The following is a 15373-nucleotide window of genomic DNA, read 5'->3' as shown; positions in this document are numbered from 1 at the left end:
TCAATCAATCCACAAAGGCAGTCGTTTTCCTGACCTTATGTTTTTCGGAAACAATCAAGCTTAAAATTATAATGAAAAAAAATAAGCTTTCAATAATTTGTTCTGCAGTGTCTTATCAGAGATTATCAACTAAATGCAAATCAAAATTACGAAAACAATGTCCATAATAAAATAGTTATAACAAAAAAAAACAAATTGTCCAAATTCTCTCGAACCTTGATACCAGTAAGGCCTGTGGGCCTGACAACATCGGAAATCTTATCCTAAAAAGTTTGCCATCTCTATCAAAATCACTCTATCTTGTTTTCAAAACTGTCATAGCAAAAGGATTTTTCCCCATTTATTGGAAAATCAGTGAAGTAGTCCCAATTTTCAAGGACGCAAAAAAAACACAAATAAAGAATTACTGGCCAAGAAGCCTTCTTTGCAATGTATCAAAAATACTAGAGAAACTTATCTTTGATGAATTTTATAATCTAATCAACAAACACTTGCATGAAGCCCAACACGGTTTTTGTAAAATGTGATCGGTGATGACTCAACTTCTACAATTTCTTGACCATCTGTACCAAAAATATGACCTTTCAACTGAAACGGAACTTTATGTTCTCTACCGAGATTTTCGTAAAGCATTTGACAGCGATCCTCACCAAAAATTATTTGATAAAATACAACAATTTGGAATTGGCGGAAACTTCGTGAAACTCATTGCAAGTTACTTAACAAACAGGGGACAATATGTGAAAATAAATGATAAACGCTCCCCAACAGCATCAGTAACTAGTGGTGTGCCACAGGGGTCAATCATTGGACCCCTAATGATTTACCAACTATAATTAAAAACAGAGAATCCTTTGGGTGTGCAGATGATTTCAAACTTGTAATTACTGACCCTTATACTCTACAAGAAGACATAAATCGAATCGAAAAATGGTGCTCAGACAACGAAATGAAGCTCAATAGTGATAAATGCTATATACTACCAATCAAAACGAAATTCGAAATTGATAATTTGACGCTAAATACCAATCGCCTAAGTTGTAAAAAAGAACAAAAAGCTCTAGTTATTATAATGGCGAAGAACTTAAATTGGAAAGCAAATTGTGATAAAAGATATTCCAAAGCCTGGAGAGCTTTCTATTTTCTAAAATGCAACGTATCGAAACTTGCAAACAAATATATAAAATTGAACGCATACAAGGGGTATGGAGTCCCTGTATAAGCATACGCATCTCAGGCATGGTCAACAAACAAAGGTGAAATGAGGGATATCGAAAAAATCCAAATAGGGCCACCTCATGGCTACTTGGTATATGGGAAATTTACAAAAATAGATTAAAACAGCTAGAAATCCTGCCTATATCTATGTACTTTGAACTACACCATGCCCTACTCTTACTATCCATCATGCAAGGAAACTATAATATCAGAAATCCCCTATCAATAAAGAACAACCCTGGAAATGACGTCAAAACAAAACAAACCAGCGGTAATCAAATATATATTGAAAAACAAGAACAAAAAAAAACCGATGAAAACTTCTGGAAGAGATCTAGCAGACTGTTAAACATCTTTACGAAGAAAACAAACTACGAGATTGGCGAGCTGACGAAGCCGGTTTTAACAAAAATCTACTGGACATTTTTTGAACAAGATAGTGAAATAAACTCATGCACATGGAGAATCATCTGCAATTGTGGCAATTGCAATCCTATGCAGAAAAAATAAATGACCAAAACTGTGGGGTGCAAATCCTTGAGCCAGTAGCTCTAAAGACTGACCTACTACTACTACTACTACTACTACTACTACTACTACTACTACTACTACTACTACTTCGTCCCATCGCCATAGCCACCGGTTTCCCCGCAGTCGTTCTTTATGTACGTCAAAGTGGCGTTGTTGAGCACCAGAGCCAGGTGGGACCGCATAGAGTTTCGATTGTCTTTCCTCTGCTGGATCAACGCTGCTCGCTCCTGCATCTTGGTATCGTAGGCTGCCTGCTGATCAGCATTCGGACTCTCCGGGAGAATAGTCTCAGCCTCTGGCAGATCATCATTGCCCATCACTGTCCTGAACAGGCCCCTAGTGTGCATTAGCGCCACAAACTTCGTCAACCAAGCAGGAAAATCTTCAGGATTTCCACTAAAAGCCGCCAGTTTCCAGTCCATCATTGCTTAAGGCTGCTAGCTATAAGCTATAAGCTCTGTCAAAAAAACACAAGAAAAAAATCAGAAATCTGAGCCCATAACCTGTTAAGATTGAGAGTTAGAGCAACTAGGATTAAGAGATGGGGTTAGAGACTGAGATAGAATCTGACGTTTGAACTGTGAATTGAGAAGAGGTAGTGATTGTAGAAGAATGAATTGAAAAAAGTGAATATAAATGACATGACAAACTAAGCATCACAAAAGTACCAGTTAATTAATTACTGACTAATTAATTAGTTTGAGATCACTAGTTGACCCTGTCTGAGTTTAATCAGTATTAACTACGATTAAATTAATCTGTCTGACCTTGAGATGGTCTGACCTCAACAGAATTTGACTGCTGTTAAATACCTAAAGAAATGTGTTTTCAATAAATTTCCTTTTATAAAACTGTTAATTTTGCATAAATCTAGGCCATGCTCAGAGTTTTTTTCCTGATTGATTCACGGGGAGGGGACAATATGTGAACATTGTACGATTGATCATACAAATGTTGGTTTTCTATCCATCATCCTCATAAAATCAGTACAATGAACTATATGAATCAGCTTTTAGCTATCCATAACTTCCGATTCCTCAATTTTCCTTCAATTTTTCCGGGCAACCAAATGACATACCTGTGCAGAAGATTCCGTCACCTTCGAACCCCGGAGGACAATGACAGGAGAAGTCGCGAGGGCCATCTGCAAGACAAGTGGCTGTCGGGGCACAATTATGGGCTCCACTGGTGCAAGCGTCTAAACCTTTTGGAACAGAAATTAAATTTTGTAAATCTAAAAAAAAAGTCTTTTGCAAATCAAATTAAAAATATTTGTTCGCGGTGGCCCGAGTTCCCCAGCCAGGGGAACACGGTGGAGTTCCTGCCAAGATTTTAAGGGGGTGCAAGGCAGTCTTAAATTTCATGGCAGGAGTGTTTCAGGAACCCTGCCAGGAGATATATTTCTGATATATAAACCTTTGAAAAACGCACTTAAATTCTATACTTCGCTTAGTAGCCGATCGACGAAAAACTTGAATAGTTCAATTGGTGTACTATGAAAAAAAGTCCAGAAAAACTAGGCCTAGACTACTGCTAAAGTACCTTTAGGAAATCCCAGTGATTTTACAGAAATTCTGAATCAAAAAAAATTACACTGTCGCGAACTAACTTTTTCCAAAATAAACCTTCATCTGCCAAAAAACTGCACACTTTTTAACGTATTATTTTCAAAAGTTATTGTAGTCTTGATATCAAATTCAAAAAGCTATTTCACCTGTGATCGTTTTTTGTAAGGTTATAGGGTTTAAAAATTGCCAATTTGGCCAATTTGGCCAATTTGACCAATTTGGGACAATAAACGCTCGATATAATTCGTGCTTTTAACGAGTAAGCGGAGGTTTATTCTGCCTTAGAAAAATTGGATTGATTGGATTGAGGCATGCACATTGGTATATTCAATACTTTGCTATATGCAAAATATATCACTTTGAACATTACATACCGTGTGGGATAATTTGAAAAAAAAAAATAAAAATAACGTTAAGCGAGATCGATGTGACTTGTGAATTTTTGCTACAAACTTTTAATTTTATGTATAAGTTAAGCAATTCAATTTATGCTAGCAATTTACAATTTTGGCTGCTAAAGTCCTCGAAAAAATTTGATCTCTGCCTTCAAATATCGCTTCTAGCACTCTCTAGAACCGGAGTTCCGTGGATATTGACGGAAAGTTGTTGTCTAAAATGTTGTCATTATAATCCATTATTGTGGCAAATTTAGACCACGAAATCGATTATATTGTCATTATAGTCGACTATTGTCGTAGGAAACAATCCATTAAAATCCATTATAATGGATTATAATCCATTCAAAATCCATTATTATTTATTAAAACTGATTATATTCTATACCATTTTTTGCAAAATCATTTGCAAAACTTGCAACATTTCTGCGTTACTCACGGCCTACTCGCAATCTAAACCTACTCGAATTAACCCCACCCCCCATCAGCTTTTTCCCAAACCCCCTCCTTCAATCCCCTAAATTTATGCCTACGCCCACCCCTATGTTTACTAAAGTTTATCCCTACCCCCCCCCCCCCCCCAAGTTTACAATTTACACCCCAGCCCCCCCCCCGTTTGTTTACTATTTTGAACGTGGACGGGGGAGGAAGTAGACTCAGATGTTCAGGTTACCCTCCCCCCTTATTTTTATCCCCCCTCCCGACCCAACGTTCAGTAAACAGGGGGGGGGGGTTAAACTAAGATGAAGGAGGGTTAAATCGACGAGGGTTAATTTTGGGAAGGGAGTAAAAAAAACCCTCTCCCAAATTCTACCCCAATAAATAACTGCCCATCAAGGGGGGGGGGCGAATAGAGGTTGTGGTAAACTGGTAGGGAGGTGGGAGGTGGGAGGGGGGAGTAAACGGGGGGGGGGGTGTAAATAGGGGAGGGGGTAAACAAGGGGGAGGGGGTAAACAGGGAGGGGGTAAACGGGGTATATAAGACCAAAATTATTATAAAAACTGAAAAGTGAAATGTAACATTTTCTGAAATCTAATATGTAGCAACTGCACTAAACAGGAAAAGCAATAACTTTGAGAAAAAGTGGTAAATTTCATGACTAGCCTCTCGAAAAAATCCAATATAGTTGATTATAACCGATTAAAAGGGATTATATTGGCATAAGAAATATAAGAAATATCATCCATTTTTTATGAATTAATATCGTTTATAATGGATTACATTAATTTTAAAAATAATGGATTATAATCCATTTTTTTATGGATTATAATCAATTGTTTTTGTAATTTCATAGATACTGACTATAAAATGACAATGTAATTGATTAATATCCATGGAACTCCAGTGCGGGCTACGCTTGGGCTTATAGTTGATTTTCTACTCGGCCGAAAATGATTTGCTAGCTTGAATTGTCAATTGTGCTATGCAATTGAGATTCTTTCTTAATCAGTTTGTATTTTTCATGTTTTTTTTCTGTCGTTCGGTTTTTCCGCGATGAACATGATTTTGGAAGGAAATGCGTCCAACTTTTTCACAAAAGTGGAAGTCAAAAAATGAAAAAAAAATTTTGCATTGCGCAAACAACAAGTATCAACACCGTTCGTATATCGGGGCAAAGCCCTAAATGTTCCGACTCCTTGACTGGTCGCAAATATTCATTACGAGGCCAAACCGTGCTTTCTGTGCATTGTAATTAGATTCCGCAACAGGCCAAAATCGAACTTGTCGCGGAATCTGCAATTTGGCTAATTTTCTTTGATTTTCTTTGCTGTTTTCGATTCCAGAAACAAACACCTAAAACACTGTACCGCTCAAAATTGCTCCAACAATAGGCAATTTTGCGGAATCCGCAACCGTATTTGCGGAATCCAGAGCAATTTGTGGAACCCACAAACGAATAGTAAGACATTTTTATAGTTTAACTGAGCTGTTGCAGATTCCACCACTGTAGACGGAACCCGCAAATTGTAAGTGGGTTCCACCAGTTGTAAGTGGAATCAGCAAAATGTAAGTAGAATTCGCATTTTGTTTGCGGATTCCGTTTACATATATGTATATGTAAAGCAAAGCGTTTAAAATTATATGTTTTAATCAATGGCCACCAAAAAAATCAATCTGAATTACTAAATTGATCTACTACCAGTTGAAATACCAAACGTTTGGTCTCAATTCATGTCAACCCAACTTCGATCTCAAATCCTGTCAACTTCGATCTCGACTTCGATCTCAATTCATTAGAATCGGAATTTACTAGATCATCCAATTTTGGGATTGATGGAAACCCAAATACTGACGTAAATCGGCGATATGCTGTGCATTGTGTTTCCAAACAATCTCAAGCCAATCACTAGAAACATTGAATTTATTCGTATTCGGCGTTAAGCTTCCAAAATCAGTACTTGGGATTGACGCAATCACAAATACTGACTTAAATTGGCGATATGCTGTGTTTTGTATTTCCATACACTCTCAACCCAATGACTACAAATTTTAAATTTATTCGGCGTTATGCTTCCAAAATAAGTATTTGGGAGTTGTATTTCCAGAATACTAAAAGGTGATATCCACAAATTCAGTTAAAAAATGTTTTGAGATTTGTGCGCGGGATTCCGCTCAGAATGATTAAGTCCTTGTCTTTAAGTTTCATATTCCTATAGATATGAATTCGAGCGCTAGCTTTTAATTGTTCATATGCGAATTCAGAAAAATTATTATTCTGAATCCACTTACAGTTTGCGGAAACCGCTTACATTTGCGGGTTCCGCTGACAATTTTTGCGGAATCTACTTATATTTGCGGAGTCCACTAACATTTTGTGGAATCTACTTACAGCTGTGGAGTCCAGAACAACTAGCTATATTCACTTGTTGCGGAATCTGCGGCACAACAAATGTGCCGACAAAATTTACGTTACAGGTATTTGTACGCGGAATCATTAGACTAAAAATTTTGAACTGCTGTTATCAAATGCAAGTGCTAACTTGTGAGTAGAAATAATGTTCCGACCTTCGACGAAAACGGAATATTTATGTTTGGTGTGGTTTTTTATACAGTCAATTTTTGGCGATCGGAGTAACAGTTTTCAATAAACAATTTTATGACCCCTTGAAGATATTGACTTTTTGAAGTAACATAACAAAAGATATGTTACCTTCGGTCTTTTTATGCAAAATTTTGGGAGGTTGAAAATATCCGATGTGGCCAAACGCTCTGCATTAATTTATGCTAGATTTCAAGATTTTAATCATAATGCTGAAAGCGAAAAGCGCAGTCTTTATGCGTGGTGGACTATCCCGCTGAACAAAAATTGTTTCAAAGTGAAAATAGGCTAGCTCTCAATTGATTGTAGTTTTCACACTTGACAATAAACAATTCGCGTTTTAAAACTATCAAAAAAACGCGTTAAGCTTTGTGCGCGGGATTCCGCTCAGAATGATTAAGTCCTTGTCTTTAAGTTGTGTTTCCGTTTACAATTTAGTAATGCAAATTATTCGAGCAGCAATGCTATCGGCGATCGATGTCCATGCGCTGTAACTTTTTGTAAAATCGGTCTGAATTATTAAAAACCCACCTCACTTTCCTAACTTTCCTCCCATATTCCTCACTTTTTGCGAAAAACGGAAGAAAAATTTCTACGGTAAAAATTGACCTAAAATTCTGAGCAAAACATGGGATCACGCTGAAATTTGATTGGCTTGACGTTAAACTAGTAATTTTTTAAATTTTTGGGATCAAGTTACATCCGCCCCCCTTCTTCCCACCCTTAGATAGACCAAGTTAAGATCTTCCACCCCAGCCTTTAATTCGCGTTAAGTTTGTTACAAGCGCTGCATGTAAAATGCTCAATTCTGATTGGTTGAAAACTTCTAACTTAGAACCAGTTAACATCCCCCCAAAGGTCTCTGGGGGAGGGGGAGGATGATGTTAGCTTGGTATATTTTTTGGGCTGAATAAATAAAAACACCCGAATGTTTCTATCGCCCTTTGCTTTTCTGGGCTATTTTCAATAAAAAAAACTAGATGAAGCTATAAGTTTTGATTATTCGCTATTTTGATTGATTTTCAGCCCAGCCCTCTACAGCCAATATTAAGTGTTAAGAATTACAAGAATCTGGAAAATGCTACTATGCAATTTTACTTAGATACCCGCACCGAGCGCCCAGGGTTCATAATCGATTATATTGACATTTTCTAGTCAGTATTTACAAAGTTACAAAATGTTTCTTTTTACCAAAACCGCTATTCATCCAACCCTCAACTCACGCTGAAGTTGGTTGGGGCTAATGGTTGAACGTGAGAGGGGGGCTTAAGAGTTGATTCCAATAGTTGAACTCCGCTTCTTTTACCACCCCCAACCCGCCGCATTTTTATCCCTTCCTTCCCCTACGTTTCATGAACATGAGGGGGAGATTTTTACTGGTGGTAAACTGGGGGGAGTTTACCGTATACTGTAGGAGTGGTGTGGAAAGTTTTCTGCAAATAATTGAATTTAAATTCAGTAAGAAAATGGATTATAATTGATTAAAATATTTTATAATATATTTTTATATTTTAAGACAATCGAACAATAGATTATCTTGACAAAAATTATCGATTACAGCAAAAACAATTCTAGTAAAAACATCGATCATAGCAAAAACATCGGTTATACCAAAAACACTTATACCCTTTTATACCCACATCGGTTATACTCTTTATTGGTACTTTTTATGAAACCGATTTTTGGCCGACAGCCCCTAAAATTTTTCTAAGTTTAAGGGGAAGCGCGCGCAAAAAAAAACGATTTTTTTTTGTCAACATTTTCCAAAATGCCCAAAAACGGAAAATCAATTTGGTCGGCCTAAAAAAAAGGTCGTCAAAATTTTCGAAAATTTTTTGAAAATCCGCCCACCCCCCTTCCCTTCGAGGAGAAAATCCTAGCTAGATCCGCCACTGTACATGGGCATGCTAATCGACACTCATGCTAGGTTGCAAAAATTTAATGAGCAGATATGCAATAGAAAAAAAAACAAACAACAAAAAGACGGAACAACATTTTTTTATTGAAACAAAAAGAGAATAGAGATGGATGACTCACCTTGCGCGTCTTCCACTGCCGCCAGAACAACTGAAACAAAAATCACGGTACGTTTTCTGACTTTTAGTTTGAAATTTTTGGAGGTTAAACTTGGAGGTTTAATTTTTAGTTTGAAATTTTTCAAATGATTGTATTGTTCTTCAAAAATCAAAAAGTATTTGAAATGGCTTGAAATAAAAGTTTTACATCCAAGATGTCTCCCTGGTATAGGCAATTTTTATTACTTGTAATAATAACGCAAAAAACATGTTTTCAAAATAAAAAGCACTGAGTCGAATGTAATTACCAATTTTCTTCTAAATAGGAAGAAATTAAAGCACGCCAACAACTCAAAATCTGTTTTGCGCATTTTTTACGCTATTGAGAAGCAATTTGAGGATGAAATATTTACATTGGGAAAAACTAAGAAAAAATCTATAGGTTGAATATTGGAAGAGTTTGATAAAATGACCGTCCTACATAGCCGAACAGAACTTAAGATGGAACCTTTTCCGTTTCATTTCTGAGTTATAGATTTCATACAAGCTCGCAGTTTATAACTACTTGAAAAAATTACATAAATTTGCAGTTTTCGAAAAAAATCATGCAATTTTCAAAAAATTGTTGAATCAATTTTAAAATTGATTATCGATCATTGGTTCTGACAGCTCGGTTATATAATAATCTCCTAAATATTGTTTTTTTTTATATATATCTATTCTATTTGGGAAGTTGGAGGAGGTTGTTCGGTTGATTTGTCCATTCATATTTTAAAATTAATTACGATTATATTCTGATACTCTTAGTTTTAGTTTTTGCAAAACTAATTGAAGGAAAGTAATCATTTTAATTTCTATGAAAAGTTCTGTGTTCATAGTTGTTCTGACCGTTTGGAAATGGGGAGAAATGTTGTATTCAGGTGGTTTTTAGTTTTTTGTTTTGATCATTTAAAAATTTGGAAGGAATTTTGAGTTAGGGTAATTCAGTTTTTTTTCTTTTTTTTCTTTTTACCCAATTAATCATCGAAGAGAGTTGAGTGTTTTATCATTTCAAAGCTTTTTTAGTCGTGATTCCAACAACATTATAAAATTTTCAAAATTTTTTTCAGTGTCGAGAAAAACTGCTTAATTTTTTTTTGATTTTTTGACTACTTTCAGGCTAAAAAGAAGAGCGTGCATGTTAAAAAAAAATAAGCGAGCAGGCTTATAATAGTTTATTTTAATGGCTTCAAAGCTTACATTTTTTTAATTTAAGATGTAAAAACTTAGTTTTAATAGAAATTAAATATTATTGCGTTTTTTTAAACGAAAAAACATCCTATGTTTTTTTTAGAAAAAAAACAGCAAAAATCAAAAAAAAAGAATTTAGAAAATTTGATCTTTTTTTTGTTTTTCTGCATAAAAATTTTGATTTTTTGTTTGTTTTTCTTGTCATTTTATCACGAAACTTGTATTCTAACTGGTTTATTTACTTTGATTGTCAAATATACCTTATTTTTAGTTTTGCTTTTTGTTCAGATGTTTTCATCACACCTCACAACAAAAAACACGACTATAAATGAAAAAAAATTTTGTTTTTTTTTTGTTTTTTTTTGCTATCCTTTTTTTTGTTTGCCATTCAAAATCAGGTACCACAAACAGTCATCACAGAGGATCGAATCATATATGATGCTAATCTTTTTTTGTCGTGATTCAAAGGATATTAAGAAAAAATATATATTCCCAGTGTCGAGAAGCACTCGTTTGAAATTTTTGATATTTAGTCTAATTTTAAGCTAATAATAAGAGCGTACATGCTTAAAGTAATTAGCTGATTCTCGCTATACTTAAGACATGAACACTTAATTTTACTTGAGAAAAGTTAGTTTTTAGCGCCAATTAGGAAATCAAAAACTTCAAACATCAAAAAAAGTCAACAAAAAAATAGAAAGAGTTTTTAAAAACTTTTTTGAGTTTTAAAAAAAAAATGTTCGCTTAAAAAACCTGTTTCTCAATTAGTTTTTTTTCTATAATTGTCAATTATTCCTAATTTCTTCGTTCAGATCTGTTTATCCATCACTTAGAAAAATTTATTTTTAAGACTATCGTCGGAACATTCTGTGGTACTTGCAAAGTAACCAGCTTCACTTGCTTTTTGTTTTAAATCAGCTCAATTTGACCTCCACTTGTTGATAGTACCAAAATTTGTATTTTTTCCGCATAATGCAAACCGGTATTTTGTCCGCATTTTGTCCGCACAAAATTAAAACTGCACCTGCACTGAAGTTGTTGTGATAAAAATCAAGTATAATATTCTTTGCTGAATCTCAAAAATTATAGAATATGGTTGATGAAAATGAGTTATAGCAATAATCCATTTCGAACAACAACCAATTTTTTATTTTTACAACCATTATACACCATTAATTAATCAGACTTTGAAAAAATATATATTTTGCGTGGGTGATTTTTGTTCAGCCAATTTTCGACTTCTTGTCTAAGTATTTATTTGCCCTTAATGTTTAGATAGGAGACGCTAAATACATCTCTTTGTAGTTTAAATTTAACTACAATTCAAATCTTTGTAGTTCAAATTGCAGTTTAAACTATTATGATTGGCCTCAACGTGTTGTCTAAACATTCATAGCTGTGCCTTAAAATACGACCAATCTTGTTGTTCCGACTTTCGATACAAAAGTAACGGAATATTTGTGCTCGGGGTGGGTTTTTTTTTCTTAAGACAAGTTTCGACTTTCAAACTAGCCATTTTTGACGGAATTTTTTACAATCATTCAAACGGTATTGTTGTCTTGAGCTTATTTGTGAAAAGATATTTCACCTGTGACTATTTTTCGTAAAGTTATGGGGGGTTTAAAGATTGCCATTTTGGCCAATTTCGGACAATTAACGCGCAATATATTTCGCGCTATTAATGCGTAAGCGGAGTTTTAATTCGTCTTAGAAATCTTTCCAAATTGGTTGTAGGAAGCTTATTTGCCATAGTTGATTTGTTACAAGCAGCGAAATCTATCCTTTTGTACTTTATATGGTGTGGGTGGATGATTTTCAAAAAGAATCATTTTTTCTTTTTATTTTTTTTTAAATTTATTGTTTTTAATGTTATTACTGCTCCATAAACCTTAAAAGGCAGTTGGAAAATTCAGGGCTTCGCCTGGTACGAGCAGTCTTGTTTTAGTTAAATTCAAACTTTTTTTGCAAGTAACAATCCAATTTTAGTAAAATATAAAAAAAATTTAAAATTTATTCTTTTTTGTTGCTTTTTTGAGTGCTATTTTCTCTTTGTTTATAATAATTTCGGTTACTTGCTATGGACACTTGCTGTTCCACTCATTTTCACATTTCTGCTTCAATTTATGTCTAAAACTCAGTCACTTGAATATTAGATTTCAAGTTAATGTTAAATCTCCCCCTACCCTGCGCATTCAGTCACCCCGTCAAGAAAAACCATATTAATTGATTTATGCCGATGAAGCCTCGGTGCGGAAATTTTTGCGTCCATGCAATAACATTATGAACAAATCAATCATATAAAATACTTACACGATTTATATTTGTAATGAGTGAACAAAAACTTTGTTTTGAAAAAAAAGTGTTTGCATAACTTTTCGCAAGCAGTTTATTTTGGTATTTAAGTAAATAAAATTGAATACTGCAAAAAAATGCACTCAAAATTCAAATTCAGTTGTTTGATCGGAATTTATGCTTATTATCATTTTTATAAAAAAGGTTTCTCAAATCCGAATTTTTTAAACTTCCATCAAAGATCTGAAGTAACAAATTTCAGATCTGAGAATGAATTTATGTAAAAACAAAAAAGTTCAGATCTTGTATAGAAAATCAACTCGGTACAACTTTGTCTGATAAGCTCTCCCCCTCTATCCGACATATTTATCAAAGATGATCAAGGTTACCTAGACTGTGAAATTTTTTGAATTAACAGCTAATTTTTAAAGAATTTTTGCGGACGTCTTAAAGTTTTAAACAAATTAAATAGTTTTAAATAAGACCCTGAAGCTATTGCTAGTTTCGTGCGTGCTTTCTTGTGGTAGATCGTTTTTGAGTGATAACTTATTTGAAGTTATGGCCCTCGCAATTCTTTCGCATAGCGCTTTTGACAGCTTCAGATGCATATTTGAAATTCTGTAAGGCATTTTCAGAGCCTCAAAAGGTCGGAATTATTTTAAAATGTAAGACGCTCGCTGTCCAATGAAACTGTTTAAAAAATGTAGCTTACTGCTGTACGAGTAAACAACGTCTCGAAGTTTTTCGTTCCTTTCGAATGACACCAGAGTTTCGTCGTTCTTGAAACATTCGCATCTTGAAGATCGCTGATTGAATTTGTTCACACGGCCAGCCCATCGGCCAACTTTTTGTTCACAAAAGTGATTGCAAGAAACAGCAGAGTCGCAATGAGTCAGAAAATTTGGTCTGGACAAGTGCGGGTTCGATTTTTGTAAGTTCTTCCTAGTTTGAAGCATTGACGTCGATTCGGAAAACCCAACAAAAATTGCCCATACAATCACAAGACAGGGAAGAAAAATCATTTAAATGCTTGAAAAATACTAGAACAAAATTACAAATGATAGATAATTAGATTAAAATGGCCGGAGTATGCATCTGGTTTTTATTTTTGTTAAGTCGTTGTTCAAGAGGAAACTTCAGCGTAGCAGATGTGCTGAAAATTGTGAACATCTGCACAAGATGAGAGGCATAATTTTCAACGCTTAAGATTTGCTAGGCGCCTAAAAACCGCCTTCTCAACAATAATTAACAAACTGAAGTTTTCTGAAAGTACAATCAAGCAGTTTCGAATTTGTTCAACATATGAGCTAACTTCCAGATTAAAGGGAGCTACAAAAACGCTTTGGTAAAAAGCGGTATCAAAAACTCGTAAAGTGGCTGAAACGAAGCCTTTCGAAAGCACTTTAAAGCCATTTTGGTGGGTTTTGACCCCAAGCATGAGAAACGATTAACCAAATCTCGAGATATGGTTACTCGTTGTGAAATGTTTTCTCCCGTATCACTACAACACAGTTTTTTTGGCCTGGAAAACACCCTTAGACAAAGTTGATGGTCGAAAGAAAAAAACCCTTAGAAAAAAATATTAATTAGAAGTTTCGATTTACCGAAGATGTTTTTGTGAATTCTCTTTTAACAGTCATCTTTAAAATGTAAAATCTTGAATATTGATATTTGAAAGACTGAAAGTAAACCGAACGTCAGTTTCTGCCACTACTATTCGGCCTGACACCCAGAGCACTAAATTTGTTACTTGGGTTAATCTAAGTATGCTTCAACTAACCATCTCTAACCCTTTTGTCTTGTTCGATTAAGAAACAAGAACAAAGAAAAATTCGACAAAAAGACAAAAACGATGAATTTTTTTTGAATATCCAGAGCTCTGATTCATCTCCGAAGTTTGCTAACACTTCGGATGAGTGATATTGAGAAACCCATTCGATTATATAATTGATCAAATTTATTGGGAGTACACGACTATAAATTAGCAAAACTGCTCGTATTGAGAAAAATCTCCGAATAATCTACTTTTGCGGCGACTGAGACAAAAATGTTTAGAAATTCGATAAAACTTTTGAGTTAAATGATTTTGAAAAAAGACTCAGTTTTTTTGTTTCTTGAAAAGCTTCCACCTCGCCGCATGTTATTTTCCCCATGATTTTTTTGACAAAAAATTCATTCAATAAGCGTGCTTCAATTTATTTCAGAATGATTTTTAGCAAGGAGTAACTGTCCGCATGTGCTACGTGTTAATAGAAAACAGGAAAATTCACGCTCTTTAATTGCCCCAAATTCAAAAAATTAACCTTTTTAAACCCCCTCACACACAAAGGAAAAAAGTTTTCGAATTTGAGTTGAAGTCATCGGTATTTTTCACAGGGCAGAACAAAATTCTGTCATTAACACTTAAAGTAAAGAGTCAAAAGTGGTCTGACTAAAAATTACCCCAATAGTAAAAAAAAATCTTCACTTTCATTGCAAGTCGGAACAAGAAACGCACTCAAGACCTCGACCAGGGATATAGTTTAATTTTTGGGAGCCCTTTTTAACATTTTGCTTCTATTAATAATGAAGAATCAGTAAGGAACGACACATTTTTCCGCAAAGACGAGCGTCTAAGTTAGCTATGCTTACTGCAGTTGTTGTTCCGACTAAGGAAAATGACAAAGCAATTAAGTTTTGGATAGTTTCTTTGTCCAAGCAACTCGCAGCTTATTAACTAGAATCTTTTGACGGATTTGTTTTTGCAAAAATCTGAAATATGTTGACAAACTGAGCTCGAAATTAATAAAAACTGATTCTATCAGTTCAACGACAAAATTCTAAATGTTGCGACGGTAGTTCATTAAAAAACGATCAAATTTTTAAAAGAAAAAAACTTAAAGTTTTTACAGTTTTTTTGATAATCAATCCCCCTTCCACTATGCAAAGAATAAAGTCATATAACTTGCATATAGCAAAATTTTGTATAGACCAATTGTGATTTAATTCAATTTGGACCAAATTCTAAGACGGATCAATTCTCAGCTTACTCGTTAATCGTATGAAATATACCCCCCTTTAGTTGTCCCAAGTTGGCCAAACTT

The 15373-nt window shown here is 34.6% G+C and overlaps 1 protein-coding gene across 1 annotated transcript in view; it reads right to left on the bottom strand.

The window, feature by feature from the left end:
- The window catches only part of LOC134846120 (uncharacterized), a 74564-nt gene extending 61170 nt beyond the window's left edge, over positions 1-13394 (bottom strand). Inside the window, exons 1-3 of the mRNA XM_063863341.1 lie at positions 13003-13394; positions 8791-8820; positions 2828-2953 (exon numbers count right to left, since the gene is read on the bottom strand). Of these exons, the coding sequence (XP_063719411.1) occupies positions 2828-2953; positions 8791-8820; positions 13003-13312 (466 nt within the window). The 5' untranslated portion in view covers positions 13313-13394. The remainder of the gene's footprint in view (positions 1-2827; positions 2954-8790; positions 8821-13002) is intronic.
- Between the last annotated feature and the right edge of the window lie 1979 nt (positions 13395-15373).

The sequence above is a fragment of the Symsagittifera roscoffensis genome, chromosome 5, assembly GCF_963678635.1.
Source record: "Symsagittifera roscoffensis chromosome 5, txSymRosc1.1, whole genome shotgun sequence".
NCBI classification, from domain to species: Eukaryota; Metazoa; Xenacoelomorpha; order Acoela; family Convolutidae; genus Symsagittifera; species Symsagittifera roscoffensis.
Note: the sequence above shows the minus strand (reverse complement) of the source record. Positions and strands in the feature narration are given on the sequence as shown.